The sequence below is a fragment of the Triplophysa dalaica genome, chromosome 14 (genome assembly GCF_015846415.1).
Source record: "Triplophysa dalaica isolate WHDGS20190420 chromosome 14, ASM1584641v1, whole genome shotgun sequence".
Taxonomy (NCBI): domain Eukaryota; kingdom Metazoa; phylum Chordata; class Actinopteri; order Cypriniformes; family Nemacheilidae; genus Triplophysa; species Triplophysa dalaica.
In genome coordinates this window covers 7,374,836-7,393,465 of record NC_079555.1, presented here as the reverse complement: position 1 = coordinate 7,393,465, position 18,630 = coordinate 7,374,836, and the positions used below count along the sequence as shown (strand labels likewise).

Below are 18,630 nucleotides of genomic sequence, written 5' to 3'. Positions count from 1 at the left end.
TAATAATGATAATAATTACTGAACAATATAAAAATATTTTAATATGTACACATAACTTTGGAATACATTGTAAACATAATAAAAATAATCACATCTAGGATAGGTTTCACAAATACAGTATTCATTCAGTATTTAGACAATAATTCATTAAATCATGAAGAAATATCACATTGTAAAAAAAATATATATATTTTTGTTGGTTCAACTTAAAAATGGTAGCCTTAAAATTTTAAGTAACTTCAACTTAAAAAAATAAGTTACCTAAATGCATTTATCATTGAGTGGACTAATATTTTTAAGTTGAATTAAAAATATTAAGGGAACAAGATAACTTAAATTTAGCCAACAATTTTTTACAGTGCAGAAATAAATTATCAGGATTATTAATTAATTATTGTAACAAACAGTTCTTGGCCACCATTGTCTACCATAGTATAACATTTTCTTCTGAACACAAAATAAGATATTTTGAAGAATGTAGGACAGAAAACAGTTCTGGGTCACTTTTGACAACCATTGTAATTTTTCCTACTATGGTAGTCAGTGGTGGGCAAGAACTATTTGGTTACAAGCATTCGTCCGCATACCTTTCTCTGTATTTAACCAAACATAGAAAAGAATATATCGGTTTGGAACAACAAGAGAGTATTCATTTTTGGGCAAACTATCCATTTAATACTAGAAGCCAAAATAGACAAGTTTGTGTCTTATCTTGTTAAACAGGGAACCTAAGCCACAGTTCAGGTCACACAGGAAAGGCTGGGACACCTCTGGGGTCACACTGCCAAACTGTTTTCCTATAACTCTTAGCAGTTGTTTATCAATTTTAACAGTTACTGTTACTTTACATAGAAAACAGACAAATAGTTATGTGGACTGTTTCCATTTATGTGTGTTCAAGAAGGGAAAAAACTGCATGCATGAAAGTCAAAGATATTACAACGTGACACCTATGCTTTGGTATATATCCATTTTCTGTCACTGATGCTTCTCAGGATGGAGTTCTGAATGTAATTCAGCCCAACTGCAATGTCTCCCCCTGCTGTCATAAACGAGTTACAAAACTTCACATAAGGAGTAAAGTTTTACATCACACCCATTAGAATAAACAATACAATTCAGTATCAAGTATCTATGGCAACTAAATCAAAATGTGATTCATTTTAAACGAGAAAAAAACGAATACCACAGAAATCAAGATTAACACATAAATGGCCTTTATTTAACACTGCCACCCAGAAAAAACAAATTGTAAGAGCAGCCATACTGTGAGATACCCACAGTGCCTGCCAAACCTGTGATGCTTCCATGCGCTCAACTTTTAAATTCCATCCCCAAAAACTGAATATCAATTCGCAAAACCCAATGCTACACATAATTCAAAGACAGTGAAAATACAATAACACTTAAAAGCATTGTACTATATTTCCACCATAGTGTTATATAATAAAATGCTTTCATAGTTTAAAAATGACTGAGGAACATCATTTCTTTCAACTGTGCATTGCATTTTGTTCATGTCTTCAGTTAAGCCCACAGCACCCCCTGATGGTTATAACTGGGAGAAAGGTTTAACTTCATTGACAGCTCAGTTTCCCTTTGCTATTTTTGGTGAGTGGCTTGCACAACTGGGAGGATGACGGGGAGTGCCAGGTTACTTAGTAATCTGGAAACTTTTGAAGCCAGTCAATCAGAATGGTTTCATAGTTTCTTACGTGACACAGAGGGTGTCTCCAGGGATTCCTAAAAATAGGATACAGCTTTCTAGCCCTCACCAAAGTAAACAAGAACTAAAATTAGTGACAAGGTAGCGACATGACTTAGGACAGAGTTATGTAATTCTATCCTGTAAGCAGATAACATGGCACTTCAATGGACTGAAAATTAGAACTCATTCAGCTCAATATTTCAATATTTACAAAAACATAAGCAGCAGAATGCACAATTATATATAAAACAGCAAATAAAAATTGTCCTTCAGCAGTTTTCAGCAAAGCTAGTTCAAAACAACAGTGTAGCTGGAACACTTTAAAATAATGATTTCTGAAAAGATAACTTAAAGAAAAGATTACTCTAGTTTATAAATATTTACATCAAATATATGCCATTCGGCCTGTACACTCTCATGTATGTAAAGCTCCCACTTAAACTTTGACTTAAGTTATTTTTGTGCTTGCGGGCCCCAGAGATCTTACCATAATGACTTGATTTAACGCTCCCTTGAACATATGAATGCTTGCAGCGGTGCTTTGTATCCAAATAGTCTTTAATAATCAAAAAAGCCCTGTGATCCCTATGCTCTTACACTGCTGTTCTACCCCAGTCAAACCTGTGCAAAACTCTACTTCGTGTGTGACGTGTGCATTATCCTAGCAAGAGTCCTGAAAGTGCATTTAGGTCCCTCATGTACGGGTTGTCATTGAGGATATGGTCAATTCGCTGCTTTTGGTCAGGAAAGATGTCATATAAATCCTTCTTTAGCTTTGTGGTTTCTGAGGGTGACCTCTGTGGAGGTGGAGAGGGGGACGGTCGAGGGAGATGCCAGTCAGGGGGGCCGGAATGTGGCCAGTGGGATGGGGAGGAGGGAGGTGGTGTGGCTTGCGCTGCCTGGTTGAAAACCGACGGAGTTGCTCGGGGGTCAGTCCTCAGGGGAGGTGTTATGGGGCTTCCTCTGTAGAGATAGGGAGAGATAAGTTATATTATTTAAGGTCTTTACTGTTACAGTCAAGCATGTACATGTTATTGGCCAGGTCATGTTTCACTGTCCATGACTAGCAAAGTTTAACAGAAAAAAAAAGTAAAGGTGTATTGTGCAACTCACCGGTTTTCTTTGAGCAAGAACATGTCCAAATGAGGTCCATGCTTTCCAAGTGGATCGTCTGGGATCATAAAGTGATCTTCTACGAATGTAAACTGCAAGAGTCTGAAAAAAACATACAATGAGCTCTAAATCGAAGCAAACGACGTCCATTTTTTTATAAATCATTTATGCATATGATTAAAGATGGAGTGTAATATCTGTGCGATCCACAGTTCTGCCATAGTTGGAAAAACAGTTAAATCCCCAAAACTTAAAGGGTTGATATGACACGTCTGAAACGTCAAATCATACCACGAACTGACGTAGATTTGTGAGGGTGTGGTTACACGATGCGTTTCAGACAGGTCTGGGTGAGCATTCGCGTTTCGGTAGAATGCATATTTTGTTCCAACACTTTAATTTTTGCAATTTTACGTGTCTAATACATGCATGGGCAACACACCAAAGACACAGAAAAACACGTATTCGTGCCATATGACCCCTTTAAGACTGTTGGGTAAGGGTTAGCCAAAGTCAAAATGTACCCAATAGGAGCTAGTCAAACAAATAAACTACAACATTAACCTCTGTTGGATGATCCTTCTCCACGCTTCTGACTGGTTTACAAAATCTCTCAGGTTGTCATTGGTGACGATGACCCCTCCTGTCTTCTCAGCCAGATGAAGCAGGAACCTGTAAGAGAAAGTTCAGACCGGCTTTAGAGAACCAATCTGATCTGGAAAAATACAGGTACGCCCTCTGTTGATTAAAGAGACTGAATCAAAACATCAAAGTGTTTTTCTGCAAACGTCACTGAAATTCTGTAGGTTAATGATTGCTAACCTCAAGCTACAAAATGTGATGTTGCGAGGCAATGATTCAAACGAGCACTAGGTAGCACTTTTATTGAAGCTGATTTTGGATCTTGTACCTGTCATCATGAGAGGAAATCCTCTGCCCACACACTTCTCTAGAAGGGGTGAAAGAAAGAAGTCGCAAGTTCTCCAGCTGGGTCAGAAAGTGTTGTTCTGCAACAATATGAAAAACATGATATGTACACAAATACGGATGTTGTCTTGTAAATGCAATGGCAATAGGTCTACTGAGTGATGTTCTACCAGTGATGTTGGGGTCTCTCTTCTGTCTCCACTGTGGTACAAAGACTGTGATTTCTCTGTGACCTCTGCGCCAAAAGGCCTCCACAGCGATGGCAATCCCACGACAAGAAAAGATCCGATTTAGTCCGTGTCTGAAGCGAGTAAGAAAGGAGGTCAATGGTCATATAAATTTTGTGGTTAATGCATATAGCACGCTATCATAAGATTATTTAGCACAGTCTTAAAATGTTGAGCGTGTATAAAATACAAAATATGTACTGTATAAGACAAAAAATAACAACAAAAGAATCATCTTTTTTGCAGGGTGGGTGCCCTTTACAGAATTAACCATGCAAACGTGACAACATATAACATGTGAATACAGCATAGGAACGTAACAAATTTACATACAGACAAAATCCAATTTGTTTAATAAATAAGTGTCAACAGTCAAATGTTTCCCTTTTAAATATCAATGTGTGCGATCAGTTTATAGCTCTGAATTCAACATCACAATGCATCTACACCGCGATAAAGAGATAAAGCCTCATTACGTGTGAAAATTAATCGGAGAAAAGTGGTCAGAAGTTTACTTCCCTTTTACTTGATGAGCCTCGATTAGACTCAAAACTGACGCAAGAGTGTAAAAATAGACGCACGCCATTTAGATTTGTTCAGACACAATGATACATGAATAAAGATGTTCATCCATATACAAACACACACACTCGTCCACACAGACACACAACTGCACCACAAAAGGGTCATGGGGAAGTTCCCTCTACGAGAGAAAGTTATTTTAAACAGGAAGTGTTACTAAATCGACTACCGCTGACGTAAAAACTCAAATAACTTTCCCAGTCTGGAAATATGAATTGCTTAATATGCAAAAAACCTTTCATTTCTCCCTTGAATTTTTGACAAAAAAACACCAAATGAAAACCCCTGTGGTTTACCTCGAACTCATTCTTATAAAGATCATATCCAACATGTATACGTTCCGACCTGGTAATCTTGCAGAAACAGATAAAGGTGAGAGACATTACAACCTGATGTCTCAAACGATACCTGACTGTGTCAGTAGAGACTGAAGTAGCTGCACTTCCAAACAATATCATCTGAGAAAGCAGTAAATTAAGAAAAGACATGGAAACAAAATCCCAGACAAGCACAAACCCAGGAGCCAAGAGTTACATCATTTACCAGGGTAAAAAAGAAGCAGGGTTCAGATCAAAATTGCCTCCAAAAGTAATACAACTCCCCCAGATATGTAAAAAGAGGAGACAAACATGCATTTTCTTATCTAATAAAAGTGGTTAATGAGGACAAATAAATAGATAAAATAAGCTATGAACAGACAAGGAAAAAAACACAGATATGTAACAAGATCCTGAGCACTATTAAATGTAATTTTGCAAAGAATGTACAGTATATGACATCTTTTAAAGCTGTGTTTGTATGAAGTAGATTTCATTTTAAAGGAGACATGACTGTTTAGAAAAAACGCTTATTTGAACTTTTGACTTCTTTCTTAAGAAGAGGTCTTTAAGCACTGTTTAACTGTGCTACATCTCTTTCACAATGGCGATAATGAAATAAGACCTCACAAACTATCACGATGTGCTCTGGCTGCTGCGCCAGCTGTTTTTGGTAACTACATATTTCAGCTGCTATAGCAACAAGATTTCACCTGCGGATTCAGATCGTCTCACTGTCATGCAAGCATAAAAATCAGCCCTAAGAATCCCTGTGTGAGCTCTTGTCTTCAAGACTGGCTAACCAAGTGACACACTGTTCAGTATTTCAGTGCTCGGCATGTACAATACGAAGGAATTTGTCAAATTGAAAGAGCTCTGCAGCACTGCATTCCGCATCATTTTTTTTGTGAGCAGCCATTGACAACCTTCAATGTCACATACCCCAGTTGTCATTATCTGACTTCTTAGAAACCTTTCTTAAACTCAATGTTTCATACCTTTCTAGTATAAACCCACGCCTTTGACTGATGAGAAAGTTTTTTTTTTTTTTTAACTCCTACATTACACCTTATCACACGACACCCCTCTCAATCCTTGTAAACTTTACCACTTAGTAAAACAGGGTCCCAATTTATATTTCCCCCTTTCACAACACCTTAGTTTCCATACGAGTGCTTCTAAGAACTGAAATCACCTCCGGTAAGCCATTTAAAGGGCAAATAAGGGGCTGACAAGGGGAGAGACCCATTGAGAGGTTGCCTGGTAAGGGGAGGGAGGAAGGGGGTGTGGGAGAGAGAGAATGCAGCTATGCAGAAAGGAAGTAGGAGAGTGCACCTTTAGTTTTCAAACACAAAACACTTACAGACTGCAGTTCATAAACACTCTCAGAGCTTACTGGAACCGAGTTACTTTAACCTTTAATGGCACTTACACTCAAAAACAACTTTTTTTCACCACCTCTAACTGTTTTTTGAGCTTTTTGTTACCGAATACTCAAACAGAAGCTTTGATTTTTTGTATTTAAAGGGAAAGTTCACCCAAAAATGCAAATTCTGTCATCATTTTCTCAATATCAGGACGTTCCAAACCTGTATACATTTCTTTATTCTGCAAATCAAAAAAGAAGATTTTTGGAAGAATGTCTGGAACCAAACGGATCTCATCCCCCATTTACTGCCATAGTACGGAAAATAAATACTATGGAAGTCAATGGGGGATGAGATCGGTTTGGTTACTGACATTCTTCCAAATTTCTTCCTTCGTGTTTCGCAGAACAAATACAATTATTAAGATTTAAAAAGAGAGAACTAAACAGTATACCCAAAAATGAAAAGTCTGTCATTTACTTACTATTAAGTGGATCTTTTCTTCTGATGAACACAGAGAAAGATATTTGGAAGAATGCTTGTAACCAAACAGTTCTTGGGCACTATTGACTACCATATTAGGAAAAATTGCTTTATAAATTTCTTTGTTCTGTTGAACACAAAAGAAGACATTTTGAAATATGTAGGAAAGCAAACTGCTCTGAGCCACTTTTGAATACCATTGAAATTTCCCCCACTATGGTGGTCAAGAACTGTTTGGTTACAAGCATTCTTCCAAATATCTTTCTCTGTGTTCATCACAACAAAGAAATGCATACAGTTTTGGGACAACTTGAGGGTGAGTAAATGATGACAGAATTGTTATTTTTGGGTGAACTGTCCCTTTAAAGGCACAAACTAAAACAAAAAGAACAAAACAAGATCTATCATTTAGTCAACCCCATTTCAATCAATCATGTCCATTCAATGTTGTAAAGAATGTTAATTTAATGTGTTTCACAAAAAAAAAACTGGTTTGGATTGACATGAGGGTTGGTAGATGATGTCAGAATTATCAACATCTTTACCTTTTCATGTATTAAAGAATGGCTAAACTATGTTTTATAGTTTCCAAAAAACATTGACTCCGTTGATAAAAACTTACGCCATTGCCACATTGCTGCCATCGATGATGATGTGCCGCAGATCTGGGTAGCCCGGTTCGTTCTGTAGGACAAGTCTGTAGGGGGTTTTTAAGGACTGCTGGAAACGGGACATGCCTGTGAGCATTGCCGATTTAGGGGTGGAAAACACTTCGGTGCGAGGTAGAGGTGCCCTTCCAGGAAGAGTCTGGTAGGAGCAGCCGGGCCGCATGTCACTGTTCCGGAGGGGAGGACCTTGAGAGGAGCTCCGGAGAGTGGTCACGCTCTCCGTCCGCACAGGGACCATTGTTTGAGAGCTACCACGTGGCAGATAATCGAACCTCGTCTCTGACTTTAAATCTAGTGGGATGATTCGGGGCTTTCTCTCTACGTCCACTAAGTCGTTGTCGTTGTCATCATCATCGATGACGATTACATCACACACATCATTCGATACGGCATTGTTTCTTTTAAGATTCACAGAGGTCAAAGGTGTGGTGCTTGTCTGGTTCCTCTGACCTATGCCATTACTGCTCGGCGGCCTAATGTTTTCTTTGCATTTGATCTCTGCGAGAGCACGCATCTGCCCTCGCTCTTTCTCTTTGAGCCTGGCGCAGTTGGAGGAAGAGGCATTCGTGGATGGGGAAGGGTCGGGGGTGCGAGAGGTACGCTGGGCTCCATGGTTGCTTTGGGTTTTCTGGGTCTCCTCCACAATCCTTTCCAGTAGCAAAAACGTGTCTTCTGTCTGGCCGGTCTCCCGCACCACACGTTCGACCACCTCCTGCTGGTAGCCCATGGTTCTGAAAAAGTTGACCAGGCAGCGGAAATTAGTCTCTGGACTCACCGCCTCACCTTCATTAATCCCTTCAATAGAGCTCAAACCCATTGCACCCTGAATTCCCTTTGCGGGTGTGACCGCCCTAGTCTGGCTGGCCTCTCGCTGACATTCCTCAAATTGTTCATCCTCTCTTCTCTCTCGAGAGAACTGCCGCTTAGTGTCCCTCTGCTCGCTTTCAGAGGAACGCCGCTTGTTACAGGGGCGTCCGTTCAGGCCAGGCGTGATGTCAGAAGTGCTTGGGGGACCTGAGATATTGTCCTCGAAAGTGGTGTCCAGGATTCGGTTCGAAAGGTCCGTTACGGGTGTGCTAGTCTGAGAGCGGTCCTGTTCCAAATCAATAATAACGATAGACTGGGTAGGGCTTTGGGCCAAACCCAAGAGTTCCTCTTTGAGGGCACTGGGTAGCAAGAGCAGCTCCATGGCATAGTTATCAGCCCTGTCCTCAACAAAGGTCTTAAAAGTGCGCTTAACCAAAGGTTCTCTTTCAGCAGGCAAACTACGCTTCTCGTGGAAGAGAGCAACAAACTGCTGAACGCGTGACTGAGCCATGACAACAGCCTCTGCAGAACCAATCAACTTCAAGCGCCCTGGTTCTAGCACTTGGACCTCTGCACTGGTGTCTCTAAGTAGCCGGTCCAGAAAGAGTCCTCGAGCGCCAGCAAAAATGCAGTGCATGTCCACGGGGTAACGCTCTTTCTTTTGCAGCTCTGGGTCACATAGGCCTTTCACATACTCCTATGAAAGAAACACAGCAGAACCACATTACAACAACTGTTGTGAATGACAGAAGACAGACATACACGCAGCTATGTGTAACACAAATAAACTGATTCAGAATTTATACTATTTAAGTGCAGAAACTAGCATGCACATGACTGACCAGAAGTCAACTTGAGATGAATGCACAAATGAAAAACAGCTTTGTCATCTGTTGACAGAACATTTTGTACAGACGAGACCTCTTGGTAGGGAGATTTTATGACCTTATTATCATAGTGATAAAAGCACATATAACACCACACCCATATACTGTATTCACTGGGTGCAGGTAAGAGAAAACTTCATATTTGAGTCCTTGATTTGAAAGGCAAATACAAACACATTGACTAATTCAAAGCACTCTGATACGCCTACAAAGATTAGATGACATTATAGATGACCAGGGCTTTCCATAAATTAAAAGACAGTCAGTCATACTGATGCGATTGTGTGTGATTGAGTGGGTTTGCCTGTGTAAACGATTAAACCAGATGTTTTCTTTCTCCATATTGCTACAACCGAAGATCGTAAACTGAAACGCCACAGGAACCTCTGTGAATGGGGTGTACCAATCTTCCACAACTTTGCTGAACTTTTTTCTTTGATCTTAGCAAGCGGATTACGGTAAAAGAAATACTCGTAAGCAGTACCAGTAATGACACCACTACTGTGAGTAGTAACTAAAACCGAAAGTGAAATACACATGGGGGCATCCCACTATGGCTTGACTAAGCAGAAAGGGCCATGTTCACGACCCATGAGAAAATGTATGACACAATTGAGAAGTAGATATTCTCGTCTGGTTTTTAAACTCAAATGGGAATAGAAACTCGAAATTGACCCCTTGTTGATGAACCAGCCGGTCAGACACAGAACTCATAAGATTAAAGTGATATTTCATTGACACAATATGAACAAGTTAGCTTTATGCCAATCAATGTCATTTTAAAGATCATGGACAACTGAGATTATGTGGATCTGGTGGTTTTTGGTGGTAATCTTGTCGCATGAATACACCAGTACTCACAACCATGAAACATGGCATTAGAATATTAAAATGAATATTGAAAACATTTAAATTCTTTAGACAGAGGAAGTATAGTTGTGGCAAAATGAATGATGTTTCCGTTTCAGGGTTTAACATTGAGGATATTCCAGGTTTACTGGCATCACTGGTGAGAATTTCCTTAGAACATTTGAACAGAATTGCAAACAATGGCATATTAAAGACCAACATGTGCTTTTGTTGTTGTGGTGGTAATTTATTTAAATCCAAATTAACAGGAAGCATATACAGGATTGCTACATCCTGGATTATGTGTACTACAAGTTTTGTAATATTTTTCTGCGATAATTAATTCTGAACTATAACAATACAAAAACTAATACGGTTAAGTATGGCGTCAGCCATCTATATACCCATGTGGCGTGGAAACGAAGCCCAATTTCTTTGTGTCAATTGAAATGATTATTTCGTGAGTAAATTCTGGGTGCGTGACAGTAATATACATGATTGCCGCAAAGTAAAGTATTGAATAAAATTAACACAATTTTATGGAAGCAGAAAGACACTAAAACAAAAACATACAGTAACGTTATTTACTTTAATAAAGTGTTGACCACGATTTAAATGTATAATAACAAGTTACTCTCACAAACAACTGAAGGCATCTCTAACGTGACTTCCTTCAACTATTACACTGCAACGTTCCCTTTAAATAAGTCGACATTCAGCAATCAAATACATCAAAAAGCGTTGTTTATTCTAATCATCATCGGTTCACTATATTTACCTTTGCTTTTGACACATCTTCCTTTTTCCCCTTTAGCTGGAGCCATATCTGTCTCGAAGCCTTACTTCCGTGGGCTCCGGTATGATCCAACAACCCAATAATCGTAAACGCCACTTGGAAAACCTGCTCGACTCTCGGTTTCGCGCATTTGAGCTCTCCTTGTTTGTCCTCATGCACCGTAAACTCGTCCACTGTGAGCTGCTCGGGATAAGTTTTGCTGGGGGTCGGAGACTGTCTCCCACCCGGCGGCTGAGTGCAGGTTACCTCGGTGATTCGCTTCATCCCGAGAAGGGGCCGCGTTGTTGACATTTTATTTTTAGCTATAACAATCTGTGTATATTACGGCGACTTCGCTTTCAAAAAAGCTCCTTAAAAAACGAATCGTTTATCCCCTTCATGTTGCCTTCTAACGCTATCTCCTCTACCTTTGTCGGTACTGTGGTGGTATCTGTGTTTTGACGCTACTCTCGGTTAGCTTGCTAGTCTACATCTCAACCCGTCGCACCCGGAAACCCCCGTCTGACATCATCAAGAGACGACGACGTTTGCCTATACGTCAACGTTTTGATTACAGATAGAAGTTACCATAGTAACATAAAAAATACCATCGTTACTACTGCTGTTGTTTTTACCGTAACTGTGACATATTCATATAAACAATTATTCTTTATATCATTTTAATATAATAAAGAGTTATTTAATTATTTAATATTTAACTGCAGTCACTGTTATGAAAGTGAATGCTAACAAATTATTTAAATTGTTGAAAAAAAATGTCTGTTACCAAATTATTATAATATATTTTATAGTTTACATTAAAACAATGGTTATTTCGGATCCAAGTGGCATGACACTTTGACCCATATGGCTTTAAAAGACATGTTAATAAGGTTTTGTATTACATTATTTTTACAGTCAAAGGAGTTGGTTAAAGAATAAATACTGAAAATAAGACGTACAGTAAGTAATGACCACTCAAGTTAAGTGCAAATGACTTTCTATACATTTGTCATTGATGTTTTAAAATATTATAGCCTACTGAATGCCTGGTCTGCTATTTTAAATAACTACAGAATACCTCTTTACAGAGAGCAAAAAGAAATACATATTAAAACTTGATCTCACTTACGGCAGTCACCCTATTAATTAATATTTGTAATCCTTTATAAGAGTGACTACACATTTGTACAAAACAGATTATCAAATGTTATTTTTTCAAAGTCTGTGTCTGTCTATACTCTTTACAGGGCACCTGAGTTTCGGGGTACAATTGAAGCTTATGCAAAAGTAGTACTTTATTTTTCTTTCAATTTCTCAGGGACAGGAAGTGCGTGGGCACTGTATCTGTACAGGGGAGGGAGCAGCTGAAGAGGAACTAGAACAAAAGCTAGACTGTTATGAGGGTACGAGGTCACAAGATTTGCACACATAAAGAGTAGAAGCAGCTGCTATACAGCCCGTTCAATACAACAGTCGGTTATCCACTGAGGGCCAAAGCAGATCACTCTCTTTACAGAAAAGAGATGAGAAATATTCACACAGCACAAAATACACACACAAATATGCATACACGCGTCTCCTTATCTATAGAGTACAGGTCAAGCCACTACAGTAAATGTAATCAAAAACACACATTTTTATAACGAAATATACATTTACTTACGGGAGATTGGAAACTTAGAATGTAATCACATAGCATTACATATTTCTTTCAACCACCTAAACATTAACATATTAATGATACTATTTCACCAACGATGTTGTTTGTTGTTCAATGGTTTGTGTATTTGGCTGACATAGGTACCAAGCTATTTTCTTGTTCATTAAGTCCACTTGCAACATTATTTTCTGTAAAAAAAACATCATTATTATAACCAGAGCTTTTTATATGACATTTCTAATGTACACTATACTAAAATACTGAGCCATAGTGTTTGTATAAGAACCACTAGATGGCGCACAGTCTCTCTTGCTTTAAATGCAGTAAAACCTTTGTACTCTCTTCCAGCTGCAGTGTGACTATTGAGCGAGATGTATCTCACAGATCGATATGTTTCATTATTTGAAGTCCAGACGTACAGATCAGGGGAATACAGTTTTTATTAAAGTTCAGCTAGAAGAGATGTTGTGTTGAACACTACAGGAAAGTATGTCCATCCAATGGGAAATGTGACTATAATATTTGCGAGTATGCTCCTGTCTAGCCGCATGAGCAGTTGAAATATGTCAAACTTATTACTGTTGGAGAAGACGGCATGAATTATTCTCATATGTGAAAATATGACTCGAGAACCACATTGTTTTGACTCGCTGCGAGTCAACGGGGTCCTGAAAACCCCCTCAACACACATACACACTTTTGAGTGACTTCTTGCTCCCAAATCCTTCTCGTGCACATTATGAAACACATCTGCCTCCCAACAATCAGTGTGTGTAAGTGTGCAAACAACATATTGCATTTTCCTTCCTTAACAGAAACACAAAACAGACCTGAAGGTTAGGCTACTATAAACAAAAGATGGTTAATGCAATGGCCCGACTCTTCTTTAAGGACCTGTATCAGACTATACACATTGAGCTATCTCTCTGTCTGTCTCTGGAGCCGAGGGCAGCTGGTAGGCTCTCTGCTGCTGGGCTCCAGGCTGTCTTGACCCTGCATCCAACGCAAAGTCCACTTAAGTTCTTATTGGCTGGGCTCAGGCCACAGCTGTGCACAGCACAGGTCAGCTGCTGAATCAGCTATTAATCACAGGAATCAAGCTCAAACAAATCAAAATCTAAAAGGAATCTCAGTCACTCCAAGTATAAAGGTGAAGAACAGAAAAAAAATCTGTTATTAAATATGGTTCAATCTCACATAAATACATGTTCAGTCTTTTATTCTGATCCTCCCACTTTTCCCAACGTGTGTGAGAAAAAGAGGGGGTGATGGTGTCTTCACAGTTTTTCTTACAGACACACATAGCAAAACCACCTGCTGCTCTTTATGAGATATAAAGGGAAACCTGGCAGGGAAGTAATGCCATGCCTCGAATTTTTCTCGTCACATGTCCCACAGGAGCTGTAACTCTGTGTGATTTTGCACCCGGCCTCCAGAGGGAGCTATTGGCAACATCAAACAAAACAGAGAGATTCGATTATTGGTCAGCACACTCACAATAGGCTGTAGTTGAGAAATCAAATTCGCTTTTCTAACATCATGTGTCATAAATCGGCGTATAGAAAACTTGCGAGTGCAAGAGTCAAAGCGAGAAAGACCAGGGTGGAGGGAGAAGTATCAATGAGATGTGTGCGTCAGGTGTGATGGACAGCCCACTAAACCCAGCTCAACGTGCCCGTCCAGTGGAGAGTGAAATAAATATAACACCACACAAAAGGCAGATCATGAATAATAAAACAGCCATAAATTCCGTAATCTGGCCAAATGATTTATGAATTTACAGTGTGAGATGGCCCTGGCCACACTGTAAATATTCATGTGACAAGCGCTAAGCTCTATTTAATTGTGATTAATGGTAATGCATGGAAGCGGGCCTCATAACTGCCAGCCTTTATTACAGGCAGCTGGCTGAATGCAAATGTTATTTCGTGTAAGATTAGTGAGACAAATAGGGTCTTTCAGGCGATCTTTGCCACCCCCTGACAAGACCTGGGCTTCTGAGATTCAACACTTTAGCCCTGGTTCCAAATAGAACCTAGGCTACATGGTTCTCTTTCAGGACGCCTATTGACAAATACAGTAAATTGTCATTAAAACAGACACATATGACTTCATAATAAAAGAAGTAACCTAACATTTACAAAAATGCATCATCTACTTTTCTTTAAACACTTGCAAAAAGTGCAAAAAAATATTCAGGACGAAAAGCGCATATGTAAATCTGATGAACACAGAGAAAGATTATTGAAGAATGTAGGACAGCTAACAGTTCTGGGGAACTTTTGACTACCATTGACATTTTACCTACTGTGGTGGTCAATGGTGGCCTAGAACTGTTTGTTTACAAGCATTTGTCCGAATATCTTTCTTTGTGTTCATCAGAACAAAAAAAATTAACAGATTTTGAACAATTCAAGGGTAAATAGTTTGTTTTTTGGTGAACTATCCCTTCAAAGACATACCGTATTGTTCCGAATACAAGACGCCACCTATTGTTGCGGGTGTATTATTGACCCATAAGAAAACATTCCCATTATTACGATGCATTTCGAAGAAAAAAACGCCATTTTCTCAACAGTACAGTATCAGGAAGCCTGTAGTAAATGTACATGGCACACGATTACATGATTGTTTTTTTATTTGTATATTATATATTTTTTTAATGGTCACATTGCCCTTCTGTCAAACATACACTGTCATTGGTGATGTTTTAATGTTAGCTGTCTATCTGTTTTGTTTACTTTTCTAATCACCTCTACCGCCTTTTTGATCTTTCTTCATTATGTTCCTTGCTGTCATCAAAAGTCTTCTATACCCCGTCCCGAAAGTGAGCTGATAACTCAGATCAAAGCAACCAAGGTTCGTGAAATTTGATGGCGACATTAAAGTGAAGAACACGTTACCCCACGCTATTTCAGTTTGTAAAGAGTGATACAAAACATGACACATGGGGTAAGCATTATTGCACTTGGATTTCACTTTATGAGGTGTTGGGTCTGATGCGTCTCATTTCGCCTACTTATACTATGCACTAAAATGATGTACTGTTTTTATTATGGAAAAGTATATACTTTTTAGTGTGTAGTGATGGACATCTGCTGTCCTGCGCGTTCAAAAATTGGCTTTAAGGATTTCAGATGAATAAAAGTTGAAGTTTATTAAGTTGAATCTCAGCGCTGGGCTTGTCTCAGACAAAAAAGTCTTCACAGAGAGAATCAGCCCCGCTCAAACAGTGTACAACATTTTTATATGTGTATGTGTGGGTGTGTCTTCAAGCTTGCTTCGGACAGTGGCCAACCCCTGAGCGCCTTGACCTCTGCTACTTTCTTTGTGTCCAATGGAGTGATGCTTCATCTCATATTTTCGTAGACTACGTCCTTCTTCTTTTACTATCTGCAAGATAACACACTTCCCCCACCCAGTTTCCACATAAACTTTGTTGCTTAGACCCCATGCTATATGGGTATGTGCGTTGATGTGTAGCATACTCTCCTGTCCTCCTTTCCTGCCTGGAATGCTGCACACACACACACAACCCCCACATCCTGTTGAAAATACCATTTTGCCCTAATATTTTGAGACCCTACTCAACATAGTAAAATAATGCAATGTTATATAAGGTAAGCAGTAATAAGTAATAATCATATAAAAACACACTCAGAAAATGTAATTGATATAAACCCTTAGATAAAACATATAGAACCCAGATAAAATATATAAAACCCTTCAGTAGCAAAACAATATGCACACACTGGGGGCAATTTCCAAATGGCATTTGTGACCCTGGACAACAACCCTGGTCTTATGCGTCCATTTATCGAAATTGAGATGTTTACATAATCTGAACGCTGAATAAATAAGCTTTCCATTGTTGCATAAAAGAAAAATAGATAATTTTGACCCATACAATGTTTTTTTGTCTTTTACTAAAAATGTTCCCGTGCTACTTAAGACTGGTTTTGTGATCAAGTGAACACCTGAATCAGCCCTTTCAGAAGTCCTTTAGCGAAGGGCACATGCCATGGTCACTTCAAGGAAGTGAGTTCCCTTTGTGATCACGTGACCTTAGTTTGTATTTGTTTAATACCATCTTTGTCAGTGATACATGTGATTTAACATAGTTAAAATATAGTAAAAATATAATTCAGTTTATAGGAAAGTATTTTTAACATTTAAAAAAAAAAATACTTATTGAAGGGTTTCCTTTATCTTGTATTCCCTTTATTAATACCAAGTGAAGTGAAAAAACTAAGTGAAAAATACATAATTACACAATATTTAACAATATTTAACAAGAAGTATTAAAAATGTTTATTTTCAACAAGCGCTGTATTCAGATTGCACGTGCGGCATTGTCAGGTTACATTTGGCCAGTCATTCCCTTTGTGAAGTGAGTTTCAACAAATACTCAAGAGACAGTAATGCCCTACACCCTTCAAAAGGTTAACTTCAAGGGCTCAGCCCTTCGAAGAGAGTAGGGCATAGGGATGCTCACTTCCATTTGGAAATTGCCCTTGGACATACTAACAGGAAATGGAAGTGGCCGTTGTTGCCTAGACAACATTGTGGCCATTAACTGTCACACACATCAAAATACAGCTCTTCTTTCCATTTAAGTATTTATTCATTCATTGTTTCATATGCAATGTCAACTATGTCCTTATATTTAATAATTTAGTGATGCATCAGTTATTAATTGTATTAATGCAGTGGGGCGTCACTAAACTCCGCCTACTCGCGATGAGTTGTGGGTAATATTAGCCTTTAGCGTGTGCATCATTCTACACTTCGAATTATTACCGGAAGTAGTAGACTCTTTACAATACTCTTTTCAACATACTACGATTTGGGACATCAATTTTCGAATCCTATTTAGGACGGATAGTATGCGAATTGGGAGTCTCTGAAGAAACAGCCCAAATAAAATCTACTTGTTGTGCAAAACATTAACGACGTTTAAAGAAATTTATAGCATACCCCAACCAAAAAAGTGTTGCTCTGTCACCGATACAGTCACAGATGAAGCTGCATGGAGCAATGAAACATTACGAACCAAAAATTGAGAACACTGCAGACACAACACAATTATGTTGACATGATCGATACTTATGTTATTTATGCACCAGATGCAAACGGTTCGTGGAGGATGACACGGGAACCTGTGGGAAGGTTAGACCGTGGGGACGATGTTCTTGAGGGAGTCAGACATCCACCAGTGGCAGCCCACTCCACATCTAGTGCTTGGGGATGAAATGCTCTGCAGGGGCTGATTCAGCAGACATGCTTCGTCTTCTCAGCCACAGATTTAGACCTGGCAGCTGGGCTGAACGGTAATTGGTAGCGATGCTGGGAATGGCACATTGCTTGCAGGTGAGGGAGAGGAGGGGTGGGCAGTGTGTGCCTGTGTGCTGCTCACGGCAATTGCAGTGGTTAGAGGAAGCTGGCCACGGACGGCGGGGGAGGCTGCAATGGTGCAAGCTTGTCAATGAGCGCACAGGGGAGTCGAGGGGCTGAGAGGTAAAAGTCCTCGCAACACGCCTCTTCTCCTTCTCGCTCATTCACTTGTTTTTTTGCCGTCTGATTTGTGTTATCTATTGCTTATGTGGACGTTTTTTTTTATAGGGGTCACATGACACGGCTTAATAAAAAGAATCCTTTGTTTTAGATGAATGTAATGTGTATACACGATTTAACGCTGTATTTTCCACATACCTTGCATGCTTGTATCTCCTCTTATCTCTCCTATTTTTTACATAGTTCATCACTCTGAAAAGCGTGATTGGCCAGTAAACCAGTGTCTAGTGATTGGTTGAATACTGCAAGCGCGTGACGGAAATGTAACGCCTCTTACCATATTTGGAACATCAGGTTCCAAAGCAATTGTAGTGACAGGTACGCCCACCGTACTTGACTATACATTTGGGCGGTCTTAGTGAAATAATACCACAAACTGATGTACATTTGTGGGGCTGTGGTTACACGAGGCATTTCAGGCAGGTCTGGGTGAGTATCCGTTTTAAGATAGAATCCATCTTTTATTACAACATTTTAATTATTGCAATTTTACGTGTCTAATACATGCATGGGCAACTTATAACACACCAAAGACACAGAAAAACACGTATTCACGCAATGTGACCCCTTTAAGCTGAGAAATTTGAGAAACCTTAACTGTGGGTGGCTGGTCTAGGCTTTATAAAAAACAAAAATCACAGAAGGGATCTACGGCCTGTTAATTTATGGATAACGTACTGAAA

At 39.2% G+C, this 18,630-nt stretch overlaps 1 protein-coding gene across 1 annotated transcript; it reads right to left on the bottom strand.

Annotated features, from left to right (window-relative positions):
• Positions 1–196: 196 nt before the first annotated feature.
• On the bottom strand, positions 197–11,225 carry n4bp1 (nedd4 binding protein 1). The gene is made up of 7 exons (XM_056766393.1): positions 10,714–11,225; positions 7,347–8,896; positions 3,919–4,049; positions 3,732–3,828; positions 3,386–3,493; positions 2,822–2,923; positions 197–2,671 (listed from the first exon to the last, which is right to left on the bottom strand). The coding sequence occupies exons 1-7, from the start codon at positions 11,020–11,022 to the stop codon at positions 2,365–2,367; spliced, it is 2,604 nt and encodes an 867-aa protein (XP_056622371.1). The 5' UTR covers positions 11,023–11,225; the 3' UTR covers positions 197–2,364.
• Positions 11,226–18,630: the final 7,405 nt, after the last annotated feature.

Bases quoted from the DNA above. Each gene is read 5' to 3' on its own strand.
- n4bp1 (XM_056766393.1), bottom strand. From the start codon at position 11,022: ATGTCAACAACGCGGCCCCTTCTCGGGATGAAGCGAATCACCGAGGTA. The intron at 2,924-3,385 runs GTTAATGTTGTA...TGTTTTTTTCAG, and splicing joins AGAAGGATCATCCAACAGAG to ACTCTTGCAGTTTACATTCG. The intron at 2,672-2,821 runs GTGAGTTGCACA...CTATCTCTACAG, and splicing joins TTCTTGCTCAAAGAAAACCG to AGGAAGCCCCATAACACCTC.